Here is a 16,939-nt window from a genome sequence, read left to right as displayed (position 1 = left end):
GCCTTTTGGCTTTAATTCTCTAAATGATATTAAAGTATTATCTGAATATAAATCATCTTACTGGGAAGCCCATTCTGGAGCAGTGATTTCTCAAGTAACGTCTTTGCCGTGACCATTTACATTTTTGCTATTCCTAAAAAAAAAGAGTAATTGATTCTCTAGATATTCTCTCTATATAAATTTCAACATTAAGGCATCAAACAGTCGAGCTTGTCCATTGCGACCCAAAATATAATAAGCCATTTAAAGGATATTTTTCTTTGGAGGTTTATAAAGTGAGTCAATTTTTGTCATGGTCTGCTAAGGACAATTTGATTCCTTAAGTTTTTGTACATGGATTGTATCTGGTTGACTTGATGTGATGACTTGGATTACTGGGGAAAAGGAACCATGGTCACAGTCAGCTCAGGTATGATGTTTTTCATTCTTTTTACCTCTTTCATCTGTTATTAATTTGGATTTTTTCCCCCTTTGGCTTTAATTCTCTAAATGGCATTCAAACTTTTGTCTGTGGCACTTTTAGAATTCTGACATATAAGCCTTCTTATTGGAAAGAACATTTTGAAAATGGAGATAGTGACCTCTTCATTAATGTCTTTGCATGAGGTGGGGGGTTTTTGCTATTCCTGACAAAAAAAAATGATTCTCTAGTCTAAATTACATTTCTGATTTACAAATCCATCCAGAACATGCTTCAAATAGGATTTTGGTCTATGGAGAGGATTTTTTTTTTTTATTGTAAAAAAATGTTCTTCTAAATTTAAACAATGGCATCAAGTAGTCAAGTTTCCTCATTGTGGCCAAAACTATAATAAGCAACAATGACACATAAAATCCAAAGATTTTATCCATCTCCAGATCTAAGTAACGAAGCCCAGAATCATTTTGCCATAATATATTTTTTTGTCTTAAGATACTAAGAACCTCATGGATTTATTTATTTTTTAAGAATTTGCTGAGTTCTCAGCAATTTATATATCATGTCTATCTTTTTAAACTATTTGAAGGGTATTTCATGTGGCGCTTCTATAAAATAGGGCTTAGCCACTTTAAAGAACAAAATCATTCCACATTAAGTTTTTGTATGTGGTTTGAACTTGGTTGACTTGATGTGACTACTTCGAGTACTGGGGTAAAGGAACGTCCGTCGTAGTCACCTCAGGTATGTTTTTATCATTCTTTCTACCTCTTGTGTTACTAATTTGCAGTTTTTCCCCCCTTTTTCCTTCAATTTTCAAAATGACATTTTGTCTATGGCATTGTCAATGTTCTTAGATATAAGCAACCCTATTGGGAAATACATTCTGGAAATAGCGAAGGTTTTTTATCTTTGAATGACTATTCACTATTTTTGTTTTTTCCTTACATATAAGTTTCTCTAGGCTCAGTTAAATTTTTTCTTTGTAAATTCAGAACATGCTTTCAATAGGACTTTAAGAGAAAACTGTTCTTCTGAATTTAGACATTAAGGGATCAAAAAAATCGAGTTTATCCTTTGCAATCAAAAATATAATAAGAAACAGTGTCACCCAATAGCCAATTATCTTATGCATCTCCAGATATAACCAAGTCTAGAATCTTTCTGCCACAATATACATTTTTGTCTTTAGGTTTTTTTTTGCTTCAGTAATCTAATTAGTCCCCAGCAGTCTATATGTAGTTTCTATCTTTTTAAGCCATTCAAAATATTATTTTTTTGTCTATAAATTTAGGTTAAGTCACTTATTCATGGTCTGGAAAGACAAAATAATTCCTCATTAGGTTTTTGTATATAGTTTGCATTTGGTTGACCTGATGTGACTACTTTGACATTTGGGGTAAAGGAACAAGTGTCGTAGTCACCTCAGGTAAGATTTTATAATTCTTTCTACCTCTAATATCCGTTATTACTTTGGATTTTTTTTCTTTTTGTGCTTTAATTTTCTAAGTGATGTTAAAATTTTGTCTGTGGGACTGTTAAAGTTCTGGAACATAAGCAATCCCAGAATCTCATTCTTCCGACAGGGTGAGCTATTAATTTCAGGAAAATCAAGTGTAAATTAAAATAACCCAACTGCCCGTTTGACAGAAATCTGTACTTCAGCGAAATGGACAGAAAATTGGTTATGAAGTTGCAAACATGCAATATGAGTTCCCCCTAGAAAAAAAAAATCAGTATTTTTATGTTTCTCAGTCACTTTTAGGCTGATGTTTTAAATAGGTTTGAAAAGAAACTGCAGAATAAATGTTTTTAGAGAATTGTTTGACACTTAATGACTTTAAAGTAATTAAGGAATGAATATATATATATATACACATACACATACACATTCATACAAAGTAAGGTTAAGGTTTGGCTCCTAATAGTCAAGCTTCTTGTATGATTACCCCATGACTATTGTTCATTGTGACAACTGGTTTGACTATTGGGGAAAAGGCACTTCAGTCACCGTTACTGCAGGTAAAAACTATTCTTTTTTAAGATATTCTTTTTGTGAGTTTTTCTTTGTGATTTTAATGTAGTTTTGTTGGATTCACTAGAATCCATTCTTGGAAGAACTGAATTTGTACAGCAAAAATCAAAACGATGGTTTCTCCTTTTGTTTGTCTACTCTGTTTTCTCTCTCCCTTTTCTTCTAAAATGCCATTTTATCATTTCTGGGTTACTTGAAAGAATTTAGGAAAACTGATACGAACAAAATTACACCCCCCAAAAAAAAAATTTTTTTAGTTTGCACGATCTGGGAATAGAGAAGAAAGTTATCCTATTGAAATTTTATTAGGTTTGTTCTAAAAGATGAGAGGAGACAACACAATTTTACTTGACATGAAAAAGGATTTACTTAATTTTATTCCAGTCCAGTTCTCAGTGATTGTGAAGAGTTAAAAATATATTTCACAGAGAGTTATGTTAATGTATGTTTCAATACTGGAGACATAGAATCTTAGTCACCATTACCACAGGTAAATCTAATTTTTTTCTGAATCATATATGTGTCTTATATGTATGAGGACTTTTACTAATTTGGAAGGGTTTTGCCTCTGTTGAAAAAACCCATTTTCTCAATTTTTTAATTTCTGAAATATTTCAACCAAAAGATGAAAAATGTCACATATCCAGCGGTAGAAATGAAATTGTTTGTTCCTTCCTCTTTTCTTTTATCACACCTTTATTTTATTTTATTTATTTATTTGTTTGTCAAACATGTACACGATAACAAGTATAGATATGAACCTTAAATATATCATTTACAAAGCATAAATCTGTCTCTCTATTGAATTGTTGCCTGTCTTCTATTGGCGGCTATTTCTATAACTTTTGTCTTCCATTATTTTAATTCTTCAATTCTTTAATTTTATTACTATGGAAAATGAAAAAAAGAGTCTTATGGCGCTTTAAAGACTTAAATAAATGGCCTTTTGTTACAACCTGTTTCATGCAATATACCAGATAGTTAAAGTTTTTTAATGTATTGATGGATTCTCTCTCTTATCGCTATCTTCGGTTACTTTTTTCTTATTATATACTTTTATTATTTTATTTCTTGATCTTTATGGGATTTATCATTTACTCATTATGAGATTGATTTCTAGCTCTGAATTATGTTTTGGGGGAGTCCAGCACAGATTCCCATTTGAATTAAGCAGAAGTAAAATTATGAATGAATTGCCTTTAAACAGACTGAAGTTAGAAAGAGGGATAAAATACTGGTTAGATAAAATAAAAAATAGAAAATGTGTATGATTAAAAAAAATAGAATTAATGTGTTTATTTGCAGTTGGGAGGTTGTGGGGGAGGAGAGTTGAAACTAAAACAGTTGGACAGAAAACAGAATATTTTGAGATGTTCAGAGAGCAGGTGGTGATAGATTCGTTTCTCAGTTTTAGTATATTTTAAGACTCAAGTTTCATCTGAAAGTGTTTGGGGCTTCTAAAATAATTCTGGATGTCTGAAAATAGCCCTAAGTGTTTCGAAAACAACATATGTTTTTTTCGGATCCTCCTCCCTTTTTCCAAAAATAAATGTGATTTATCATGTTTTAATTTTATCAAGGAAAAAAAAGTTAAGGTCTTTCCTTAGGCATTTGTTTTTGCTGGCACCCTACAGTTTCTGCACATTTTTCTTCTAGAAACCACACACTAAAATGGTAAGGAAAAACAGAATTGTTTATATTGATTCAGCTTTAATAATCACACATTTTCTACTTGTTTACTATGACAATCTCTTTTATTTAATTAATATGCCTTAACATTACTTAATTGATTACTATAGCAATATATTTTAATTATGTTTCTATTTTTTACAAGTGGAGTATTTCTTAATAATTTTGCACTAAGCTTGTTATTGAAGTGTTGATTGTTTTATTATTTTTAAATGAATTACTCATGAGGGAAATTGTTGATTTGATTGGGGTGATTTTTTTAAGAAAAGAATGACTTTGTGGCATGAATCAGGATTGTTCTTTTTTTAGGGGCAAGTGTTTCTCCCAAAGTAACTAAGAAAGTTGTTCTTCAATTTTCTAATTGGAAAAAAAAACTTTATTTTATTTTTATTTGGGATTGTTCTGTTCTTATCCTCTACGGCAGAGTTTCAATTTATTTTATCTTGGTGGAGTATAATAATTACTGTTATTTGAAATTTCCATCTTTCTTGTTCTGAGTGATTGATTTTAAGAAAGGACTGGTCATTTTGGAATTTTGTTCAAGAAAAGGTATTATTTTACTAGTCTTAATTCATATGGTATAGACTGCGGGGAGCTTAGTACGTGGCAAATTAATATTCCTATTTAGTTAACATTTATTATTTATGAAGTAGAAATGGCAGTTTATTAAAATGTTTCTAAGGGTGATATTTATTTAGAAGATGGTTGATTGATTGATAAGCAGATATTCTTTTCACTGCACAATTGGTAGCCCTGTTCAGCATCTTAACTCCCAAACATTTGGGGTGCTCTGACTATCCCAGAGTTTTCCCATCCAATGTATCTCTAAAGCTTAGCCAGAAAGAAGCACTGCAGATGCTGTCTTCCATATCATTAGTCTTCCCAACCCCTGTAGCTTTAGCTATATCCGAGGTAATAATAGCTCAGGTGGGAAGAATCTCTCTGAGCGTCCCTGAAACATGTTTTCCACTTTTGAAAAGATGTTTGGCTTCCTACTCAACTATGCCTTTGAGCATAACTGGAAAAGCCCTGGATTTCAGAAGCTAGCTTGCAGGAGAGCTTCATATTTCTCAGCTCCAGGATAGCTCTAACAACCTTCAGCTAGAAAGCAGCTGGAGAACCTTAAGCTGTAGCTTTGGAAGGGTAGAGGCAGCTTTTTTTTTTGGCTTAGCTTCTTGAAACCCATCTCCTTAGCTTTCCTCATAGTCAGCTAGAGCTGAGATGAAAGGACTCTCCAAAGCTAGGTGCTCGCCTAGAGCACACAAAAGGTTTAGCTTAAGGCAAGGGTCTTCAAACTTGGCAAATTTAAGACTTGTGGACTTCAACTCCCAGAATTCCTGAGCTAACATGACTGGAGGAGGAATTCTGGAAGTTGAAGTCTACAAGTCTTAAAGCTGCCAAGTTTGAAGACCCCCTAGCTGCTAGGGGTATTGGGAGTGCTTTCTCCAAAACCAGCTTTCTTCTTAGCTTCCCTGAAGGCCAGCTAGAGCTGAGATAAAAAGGATCTCCAAAGCCAGATGCTCACCTAGATAAAATATAATATTAAGCTAAAGCTAGGAGCACTTTCTCCAAAACCAGCTTTCTCCTTAGCTTCCCTGAAGGCTAGCTAGAGTCGAGATCAAATGGATCTCCAAAGCTAGGTGCTCACCTAGATAAAATATAAGGTTCAGCTAAAGCTAGGAGCACTTTCTCCAAAATCAGCTGCGTAGGTTTTGGAGAAACCAGTGCTGACTGCCATAAGTGCTCAGTGATGGAAGCTCAAGCTCTTTGAAGGAAGAAGCTCCTAGCTTGTAAAATGCTGAGCTAGGATGCTAGCTTTCCTAGCTGTAATATTTTTTACAGCAATAGCTAGGGCAGGGATCACCAGGTGTCATAAGATGCCTTTCTATAGCCCCCTTACTCTCTGCTGAGAAACAGCTTGGTATAAAAAAAAACAACAGGTAAAAGTATCAGCTAGCTTCCCTGAATCCCACAGTATGGCTAGGAGTTCATTCGTATTTCAGGTGCAAAAGGCACCTGAATGGCACCTGAAGGGAGGAGTGTACCGCCAAGCCTAGTACTTAGCTAGGGACCAGATGAATGCTTTCCCTCCTTAGCTCTGGGCTTAGAAATTCTCAGAAACCAACCCCTGAGCTAGGAGCATATGGTTGCTAAGCTTTCAAAAACTACAGAGATGGCATCTCCTTAAAGCTAAAGGCTTGGCCAGGTCAAAGTTGCTTTGTTCCTCTATTGAGAATTGGCTTAAACAACCATGGGCAAATTCTCTGTAGTTTCTCTGAAAGCTTGTATTGGGTTTGGGGGCATCCTGCACCTGAAATTTACTGCCGGGGTTAGCTGGGATAGTGGGGTGCTAGGAAAGCCATAAATCTTTCCTACTGATCCCAGTGCTAGCTAGGAGGAAAAAGCAAGCTAAGGTTATCCCATAAGTGAGAGAATCCATGAGGGCAGAGAGGTGTTTGGAGGAAATGATAGCTTTCTGTGAAAACTGCCATTCAATGCCTGTCTATCTTTCAATGGCAGAGGTAGCAAGGGCAGTGGCAATAGCTAGCCCCCCAAAAAACCTGAGAGAGTTCCCCATTTAGTGGTGGGTTTAACCATGATGGGGATATAGAATGTAGAATGTCTAAAGCTCACCAATCAGCTTGGAAAGCTGTGATCTTTTGAAAGCTGCAGTTTCAGGAGAAATTGAACTGGGATTGCTAGCAAGCTTACAGCTCCCCACCCCACCCCCACCCCGCAAAAAAGTTTCTTGCTAAGCGTAGCATGATGCGGGAAAGTTTCTAGTATCTCACCAGCTCATTGGAAGCCCAGTGCCAGTTGAGCTGTATGGGAATTTTTGGATCCGGTGTAAGGTAGCTAGAGTCGAGCTAAAGCTTTCTAAAGACCAGTGCTTGGTTAGAGAAAAGCTCTTTTGTTCTCTGATGTTGGAATTCAAGGTGGTCAGGATTCTGGCAGGAGCTTTTGCTAAGATGTTGAAGCCTTTCAGTCCTGGAATTGTTTGGAGTTATAAAAAGTTAAAGCTTGGACAGGGAGCTCAACCAAAATATTCCTTATGGTCTCCGAAGCCAGAGCTCAGCGGGTATCCAAGTGATTTAGGGTTCTGCAAATTATAGGAATTACTCCAGGCAAGACTCCAAGACTCTTTTTCCCTATCCTAAAACTTGTGGCTGTTCTAGGAGATAACTCTATGGCTTTGGAGAAAAAGAGCTAATTACTCCCAAGTCTCCCATAGAGTTTGCAAGGAGTGTGTGAGCTTCTTAGCTTAGACTCTCGAGCGTTGGAGGAAAGCCGTGAGCAATTTTTCTGCCTCTCTTTCCTTTATTAAGGTATAGTATCCACTTGGATATGTGCAACCCTTCATTTTAACCTTGAGGTTGCTCCAAAGCTCTGGTTGGAAAAGTAGTTTGTGAGAGTTGGATAAGATACAGCAAGCTTTCCAGCTTTCTAAAAATCAAGCCTAGCTAGGAGAACAAAAAGGTTGCCAGCTGTATCTTGGATTTAGCAGCAGAGTAGAATTTGGTATGAGTTATGGGAGGGGGACTTTGGGGGAATAGCTGCCTTTCCTCAGCTAGGTAGATGATTTGACTTGGTCAATTATGCATGGTCAGGAAAAATCAGCTAGGTTTTTCCCCACCTGGTTTCTTGGAACAGTGTTACTCAACCTCATCCACTTTCCTCATGTGGCTAAGGAATTCTAGAAGTTGAAGTCCACATATCTTAAAGTGGATGAGTTTGACAAACTCTGTTCTAGAAAGTCACTACTCATTAGCTCAAGCTTTGGAGGATTCCGGTGGACAGGATACTATGATTTTGCCATTCAGTTGTAAATTATATGATTTTTTTTCTGAGCTACAGCTCTGGAGACACAGACAGAGAGCAATTGGGCTTTCCTTCTGAAATGCGAGTTAAGATGCATGAAAAGTTCTAGCAGTAGGTCAGCTGCAGAAAGGAAAAAAATAACAGAGTTGAAAGGGACCTTGGAGGTCTTCTAGTCCAACCCCAATAAGCCAAGCTCCCAATAAATCAGAGAAACAGCTGCTGGGCTGGTTACTTCAATAATGGTTACTTTAAAGTACAGTCAGATTCAGACCGAGACAAATTTTTCCCTTCCTGATTTTGGCATACAAAGTATTCTTTTTAAAAAATGGAACTAGACCAGTCTGGATGGAGAGGAAAAATGAGTGGATCACCTTTTGAGAGGGAGAAGAATCAGTTTTTATCCTGGTCACTGAGAAAGTTTTAGCCCTGCTTGATCTCCAAATTTAAAGAAGCATAACTGGATCCCACTAACACTGCACAATGCACAGAAGCTTTCAGTAGGTGACAAATACAGTTGAATTGTATTAGTATCTCAAAAAGAGCTTTGCTCAAAGGCTGGTGAGCTTTCTCCTCAGTTCTTCCACTTCCCGTAGAATAATATGCTTATATCAATTTAGTAAGGGGGAGAAGAGACTCATAAGAATCTAAAGCAAGGGTCTTTAAACTTGGCAAGTTTAAGACTTGTGGACTTCAACTCCCAGAATTCCTGAGCTAACATGACTGGAGGAGGAATTCTGGGAGTTGAAGTCCACAAGTCTTAAAGCTGTAAAGTTTGAAGACCCCTGATCTAAAACATGTCTCCAGAAGTACTTCAGATCCTCAGCCTAACTTGGGAGGTATAAGCAGGTCCGGTTATTATGCTAGAATACATTTGGTAGAATTCAGTTTGGTACAGTGGTGAAGTTGCTGATCTAGAAACCAGGACATTGTGAGTTCTGGGGCATGAAAGCTGGCTGGCTGGACTTTCTGTTGGTCACTGACAGGGTTGTTGCCATGAGGGAAATAGGAGAAAGAGGCATGGGAGAATGAGGCATGTTCACTTGTGTGTGTGTGTGTGTGTGTTTCTAAGCAAGAAATCAGGAGAGTTGACAGAATTGGAGCCTAAAGCATAGCCTATAAGAATCCAACGAGAGAACTCCACTTACACAGGAAAATCTGAAACTTTTCTGAAGTTCTGTAAGTTTCTGTGGGAGTATCCTTGAGAGAAAGAGGAGGACAAAGGGGAGAGGGAGGCACCATGAGGAAGGCAATGGTCAACTAAGAGACATCTCAGCCCACAGAAAGGTGGGTGGAAAGTATCTCAGAAGAGACCCTCCCTCATTCCCCAGAAACTAAAGGAAGGAAGGAGACTTCCTTGCAAGATTCAGTTACAGTAACATTACAATAAATGTAGTATTAGTACTCATGATACTGGTTTCTCATCTGGGCTATCTCAAATTTATCTGGCTGACCAAGATAAAGTTTGGCAACAAGGTCTCAGAGAAAAGTTTGAAATCTGCTTCATCTTTTTGAGAAGAAATGTTTGATTGCTTTGAAATCCCAGTGTGTAGCCTGAGGAGAGAGAAATTCTGCTTCTAGTTTTCTTCCCCAGACTCGGAAACATTTTGTCAGTTCCTCAGTGATCTCTGAGTAAATGCTATTTTACAAAACGTTCTAAAGGATTCCTCCTTTCTGGCACTATGGATAGAGATATGCAGGTGAGGTTTTGACCATTGTTACTTTCATGAATCTGAGAATGTGTTGTCTTTGAAAGAGATTCTAGACCTGTTAGAATTCTTCCAGTGGTGGGGCAATAAGAATTCAAAATATTTCCTCCATGAAGGAGATGGGCAGTTTCTAAATTTGAGATCTAACTATATAAGCTTTCACAAGGTTGCTCTCAGTGATTCCTATAACAATCGTAGAAAGTAGCCCCATTGATTAAAATATCCTATGACAAAGCTTGGCAAACCATGACTCTTAGGCCATGGGCAGCTAATGGTCAAAAGTTTGCACCTCACTTCATACTTCATAACCCTCCTATTTTAGCTCTCACGCAGGATGATTATATGAAGTTGGGATCCATATCAACTGTTAGAACTGGTAAGAAAATCAAGTGAGGCAAACCCTCAGTTTGGTTGCTTTCAATAACTTGAAGATATTTTATTTTTTATTTTATTTATTTGTTTGTTTGTCAAGCATGTATGAGAAAACAAGTGTGAACATAACATATAACCGTGTAAGTATAAACAGGTATAAATATATACATAATAAATGAGTACTAATAAATGGGAACAGTAGGACAGGGACAGTTGGCATGCTGGTGCACTTATGCACGCCCCCTTACAGATCTGTCAGGAATGGAACGAGGTCCACGGTAGACAGTTTAAGGTTAAAATTTTGGGGGTTTGAGGATGTAATAACAGAGTCAGGTAATGAGTTCTTGGCATTGACCACTCTGTTCCTGAAGTCATATTTTTTGCAATCGAGTTTGGAGTGGTTTACTTTGAGTTTGTATCTATTGTTTGCCCATATATTATTTTGGTTGAAGCTGAAGTAGTCATTGACAGGTAGAACATTGTAGCAGACAATTTTGTGTACTAAGCTTAGATCAGACTATAGGCAGCATAGTTCTAGGTTGTCCAGGTCCAAAATTTCCAGCCTGGTAGCATTGCGAGCAGAGGAGTGGAGTCCTCTTCTCATGAAATACCTCTGGACTTGCTCAATTGTATTAATGTCTGTTATACAGTGTGAATTCCAGGCAGATGAGCTGTATTCGAGAATTAGTCTGGCAAAGGTTTTGTATGCCCTGGTTTGCAGTACAGTGTTACCAGAGAAGAAGCTTTGCAAAATTAGGTTATGCTTTTTTGGCAATGCTTTTACAATGAGCTCTGGGGCTTAGATCTTTTGAAATGAGCCACTATCAATGAACCACATATCAATGTATCAATGAACCACATATGAACCATGTATCAATTATCAATGAACCATGTATGAACCACATATCAATGTATCAATGAACCACAATGTGCACTCTGCAAAAATCTGGTTAAATCGGGGAAAGTCTACATGAATATTTGTTCACCTTCTCTTCCTGCAAAAAGCAAGGCTCACCTCCTTTTGTGAGCTCAATCCCCGCTGAGCATGTAACAGCTTCCAAATCCGGCATCCTTCTCTTTTTCTTCTCCCTCAGAATCCCCAAAGGCCCCTTCTCTTTTCCCACTCATCCCATCTGGGGACAACTCAGAGACCATAGATATCACCATCGGATGTCTTGCCAAGAATTTTCTGCCAGATTCAATTGATTTCTCCTGGGATAACCAACGAAACCAGAGTATTGGCAACCAGAACTACATAAAATTTCCATCTATCTTGTCAAGTGGAACGTACACAGCAGTTTCTCAGGCTAAAGTCCCACGGAGTACATGGGATGAATTTCAATTGTTCTACTGCAAAGCCACTCACCCGCAGGGCAACAAAATAGTCCCGGTTGTTCGACAATGTAAGTAAAATTCCTTTATTCCATCAGCCATGTCACCCACAAGCATGTAGGAGACTTTCATAAGGTAGTCAATCAGAGGGCATTAGAAGCTAGACACAACGTGTGCTTGTAGAAAAGTTAGCCTTCTTCCTAAATCACTACACCTAATTTCCTTTGCTTAAAACAGATAATTAACAAAGTCTTATTCCAACCTGACATTTTCTACCCGGGTGATTATTTCTTCTGAATGACACATAGAGATACTTTCATTTCCCTTGAAAACCAATCTTCTGACTACAATTGAGGTTGGACATGGCTTCTTCTTGGCCATGGGAAATGAGTTCTCTGAATATGCTCTCACCAGTATGGGCTCACCTATGTTGGGCTCTAGGGATGAGCCTGGGGTCTGGAACTAAACCTGGCTCATCCTTGTTTCCTATAGATCCCTATTTTGAGACATTTAGGTAGAAATAGATATATTTCTCAGTTATGGGCTATAATCAAAGGCCAGCAGACTACTTAGTTTATCCAGTGGTTTTCTAGATAGAACTGAACACACAAGTCATTACTACAACTTCTGAATCTTCATTTACATTATGCTTTTAAGGTGTTGAATTTCCTTGGCCTAATCATCTGTCTTTCTTGCAATGTTCCAGATGAGAGACCAGTTGAACCTACAATGCTCATCCGTGCACCAATCCTTAATGCGTTTTCAAGTATCTACCTAAATTCCACTGTTACCTGTGAAGTTAGTGACCTCTGCTCTGGAAACGTTGCCATCCGTTGGCTTAAGGAGAAAAAAGAAATCACCACTGGCATCACCACCAGCAAACCCATCCCAAATGGTCATGGGGGATACACCATTAGCAGCAAAGTTGTCATCACCAAGGAAGACTGGGTTTCTGAAAAGGAGTTCACCTGTGAAGCAAGAAGAAAGGACAAACCTATCCTTTCAGAGACATTCAACTTGCTATCTTTCTGCAAAAGTAAGTGGGTTTTTCTTCAAGAATCAGAGTAAGATGGCCAGTTATGGAAAAATCCTTTCCTCAAATCCTCCTTTAGATTGAACACTGAGTTATTTAATTTTGGTGGTTCTGTTACCTTCTTCTGGAAACAGACAAACTCAGAGAGCCCTGAGAAATCCACATATTCATCCATGTTTTGATGTCAAGGCAGAGAATTCTCTTTTCTCTGACATGCCATGCTTAGAATTTGAACAAAGGAAATACATTCTCCTCGTTCATAATTGGCCAGGAAAAACAGAACAAAATAGTGTATCTAGCTACTGAACGTCAACATCCCTATTTCAAAGTTCATCATTGAGAGTCATTATTTATTTATTTTAAAAAACTTTCATGGATCCATACAAATCTACTGTGACAGATTCTGAAAACCCTATCAAAACTCTCAGAGATAAATCCAAAGAGAACATTTGTATATTTCTCAAAGATGAATAGCAGCAGGTCCCTGGTACATATTTTGTTTCCACCTGAATGTAGACTACACCCTGCATGACATAAATCAAATTCTTAACTACTCTTTAACACATTTTAATAATCAGAAGACAGCAATCTCACATAAGTGGCTCACAATATGCTTGTTGTTAAATATGGGAAAGGTAGAAAAAAATTGTACAATTTACTGATTTCTTGTTCAATGGAACACTGTTCTTATTCCCCCAGGAGATATCTGTTTAGATGTTACCGTGGAAACCATCCCCCCAGCTTTTGCTGATATATTCCAGACCAGCTCGGCCAACCTCACTTGCAAAATCTCCAACATCCCTGTTGATGCAGACTATTCAAAATTGAACGTCACCTGGACACGAGCATCAGACCAGAAGCAACTACACACTGTGATGACCAACTTCCCAAGCCAGAACAATGACATTTCCTATGTCAATGCTGTAGCCACAGTGTGTGCAACAGAATGGAAGAACGCTGAAACTTTTACCTGCAAAGTGACATTTGAAGGTGTACTTGTCAAGCCAATAGAAAAAACCCTGGTGAAGGAAAGTGGTAAGTTTCTAGTTGTGTTGATCCATGAAAAGGATTGGGAGGGGGGGTCATTCATTCCAGGAGGTTTCCAGTTGAATGAGATTAACACCTCATGGATTAAAAGCATTCTCTCCAGAGTAGGCATGAATCCTTAGTACATCCCTTAGGATACCCCCAAATTATCCTTTTCCAGTTGCCTAGATTGACATCCCCACGAATCCTATTCTTGATCTGATACTTGTGACTCTTCCTTAACTCCCATCGAGCACATGTCATGAGAATCCAGTTTCCACATTATGGTGGCCTACCAACATTCCCCCCCCACCCCAATTCCACTCTTCTTGTATAGAGACAAAGCACCTTCTCACCTTCCCCTAGGAAAAAAATTGCATACAACTTGAGACCACACAGATTGACAGACAGTATAAATGTAATTATACTCTGGCTGCATTGATCTTGATTGGCTCCTTTAGACAGCTGGGCAGCATGAACAAAGGCATCTAATTCTGGCCTAGTTATTCCACATGATCATTTCCCCCCTTTCTCTTGTCTACCTTAAATGGACCTGGGCTGTTTTCTGCCAAATGTGAACCTTCTACCTTTAAGCCAATGAACTAATCTTTGTTCTATGACAAAGAGAAATACCTTCAGCATTTAAGAGTGGTCTCACCTAGAAGCAGCTACACTTAAACATCATCATCATCATCATAGGTGGTATTCAGCAGGTTCTGACCAGTTCTGGAGAACCGGCAGCGGAAATTTTGAGTAGTTTGGAGAACTGGCAAATACCACCTCTGACTGGAGATTTTACAGTATCCTTCCCCTGCCATACCCAGTAAACCACGCCCACAGAACCAGTAATAAACATTTTTGAATCCCACTAAGTGATCATTATCTTTTAACGACCCCATAATCCCTTGTGGAGGTGGAGTCTGGGTGACTGAATGGAGCTAACAGAGTGTTTAACTGGCCAGGTGCCCTTCCTGTCATCAATGCCGGAGTGCGCAATACAGTTAAACATGATAATGCGTACTAAATACATGTATACTAATGTATCTTCACCCTTTTTCCTTTTCTCATTGTTCAGTTGGCGAACCAAAAGCTCCCTCTGTCTACGTCCTTCCACCTTCATTAGAAGAGCTGAATTTGCGGGAAACAGTTACCCTCACATGCCTCGTCAAAAACTTCAATCCCGGCAACTTCTTTGTACGATGGCTCCAGAATGAACAGCCAGTCAGTGAATCAGTATACTTCACCAGCAAAGCCATATTAGAGTCCAAAATACAATCCAAAGAGTATTTTGCCTACAGCATGCTGAACATCAATGAACAGGAATGGAGCGCAGGGGATTCCTTCACTTGTGTGGTGGGACATGAAGCCTTGCACTACAACTCAATTCAGAAGACTGTAAACAAGAACACGGGTAAACCATCCATAGTCAACGTCTCCTTAGTCCTCTCCGACACTTCCACCCCTTGCTATTAATTGTCAACCTAATTTCTTTTGAGAAACCTCCACTTACTCTATCTCCACTAGCCTCTGCTTCTTCTGCTTCATTGCTGATACTTCGATGGAAAGTTTTCGGTGATGAAGGCAGATCTCTAAGGAAGGAGGTGTCAGTGTTAAATCAGTAGCTCGCCACCTTTTTCTGAAGGAATTACATATTTTGCAATAAAGTATTTTTCTCAAAACAAAAAGAAAAAAAATAATCTGGCTTTTTGTGAGAAATAGTGATGATGCACAAACTAATACTGGAAATTCTGACTTCCTCAGGCACCTACATTCCTTAATCCTTTCGCATTTATTTCTTCGACCAATAATGCCTGTACTTCATCTCCTTCTATGGCATAACGGTCCTTGGAAAAAGGCTGTTTTAGAAAGCTGTCAGCTTCCCTTTTCTGTACTGTCATAGATTATCTACTCCCCACATAAATTCCCAGTTTGGGATTATTCATCTTTTCAGATCATGCCATTCTGTACAGGCGTATCCTCAGACCATTCACTTCCCTTTAATTTATTTTACAAGCAAGGAGATGTCTCATCCATTGGGTGTTATCTGGGGCAACAATTACATCCTTTGTACAAGACAAAGAAGCTCTTAAGAAAGTGTTTTATGAAAGTCTAAAGCATACTAAAATAATACCCCAACAGATCTTTAAACAGAGCATAGGAACTTAATATCCACAATAGGAACACAACTAAATAAATATTGAATACTATATCATGCATCTCAGGTTTCACTCAGCTAACACAGCTCCAGTTCCAAACAATTTGTACATTATTTTTTAGTTCTAAATAAAGTAAAAACTGTAAACACCAATTCAACAAAGAGGATACACAAACTAAAACAGCTTGGCCAAACAACATAAAACATGTGCTTCTATGGAAACTCATCATATGTGTATTCGTCAAATAGTAAATGCACAAAATAATAATGATGATGTTGTTTTGAAAGTCAGGGAATAACATTTGAGGTTTTCTGCAAAATCATCTAGTCCATTTCAACAATTCTCGGCACAGAGATGTTCTTCTATAAAAAGAGAAATAACAATGTTTTAAAAGAAGGCTGCCATTATTTGATTCATTGTGAATTTTTATAATCAAGACATTATTTAGAAGATCAAATACTTAGAACTTCAGGACAATAAAAGATTATCCTATGCATTAAAACAAGATCAAAAATTAAGGTTTGAAAATCCATGCAATTTAATTAAATTATCCATGGATACATAACTAATTTACAAATCGCAAACATCTATGAACACTCCTTCATTGTGTTAACCCAACTGAACATTCCAGCATCCTTAAGAAAAATATCACTGATTACTTTGTTTAGTCAACAGAGATGAAATGAACCCAAATTTGTTTTTTTTAAAAGCAATAAATAGTTTATACATTAAACAGACCTACAATAAGCTGCTTAAATTTTCCATACACCCTGAAAATTACCCATTGAATTTTTATTTTTTAAAAAAACATAACACTGACTTAGTTAATAAAAAAATACAATTTCCCTTTTTGTTTTTTTGAGCAAATGGAGATTTTCATAATGGGCAATCATGATCTTTACTCTTGTAAGCAGGTAAATGCTTCAAAACTTCATCAAGCAAATGCAACCAGCCTAAACTTCAGATTGATACTCTTCTGATGTACTCTTGTGCTTTGCTTAAAAATGTTCCAGACAAATTGTTCTCTGTGAGTTTTAAGAGTCCCAAACTGGCCACCATGCCAGAAAAGGCCAAAGAACTGTTGCTTCTCTTCAAAGAAGAACAGAAGAAAGAGAAGGTGTTGATGCCCAGGGCCAAAGTGCACATTGGAGACATGGTGATCCATGCCCTGAATGCTCTTTCTTCTCTCCCAACATATGAGAAAGAATATTGACAATAATATAACTGAGGAAAACCCTCAGCTGTTTCATTTGTATTTCATGAGGATGTACTCAAGGGAAGGACCAAAAATATTCAGTGCTACTATCGCCTTTTCCATCTATCCTACTCACCAAGGCTTCTTAGTAATGTTAA

The 16,939-nt window shown here is 37.7% G+C and overlaps 2 gene segments (V, D, J or C); both read left to right on the top strand.

Moving 5' to 3' along the window:
* The first annotated feature begins 332 nt into the window (after nucleotides 1–332).
* LOC113426703 (Ig gamma chain C region-like) overlaps nucleotides 333–16,939 on the top strand; it is a 97,101-nt gene continuing 80,494 nt past the window's right edge. The window contains 1 exon segment of the C gene segment in view: nucleotides 333–409. Coding sequence covers nucleotides 391–409 — 19 coding nt within the window.
* LOC113426702 (immunoglobulin heavy constant mu-like) lies at nucleotides 12,066–15,124 on the top strand. The segment is given in 3 exon segments: nucleotides 12,066–12,407; nucleotides 13,104–13,439; nucleotides 14,506–15,124. Coding segments are annotated over 3 exon segments (1,041 nt in total).

This window comes from Notechis scutatus, chromosome Z (assembly GCF_049901735.1).
Source record: "Notechis scutatus isolate UNSWTSFEM ecotype Mainland chromosome Z, rNotScu1.2, whole genome shotgun sequence".
Taxonomy (NCBI): Eukaryota; Metazoa; Chordata; class Lepidosauria; order Squamata; family Elapidae; genus Notechis; species Notechis scutatus.
The sequence above is the reverse complement of the archived record's forward strand: the minus strand, read 5'-3'. Positions and strand labels throughout refer to the sequence as shown.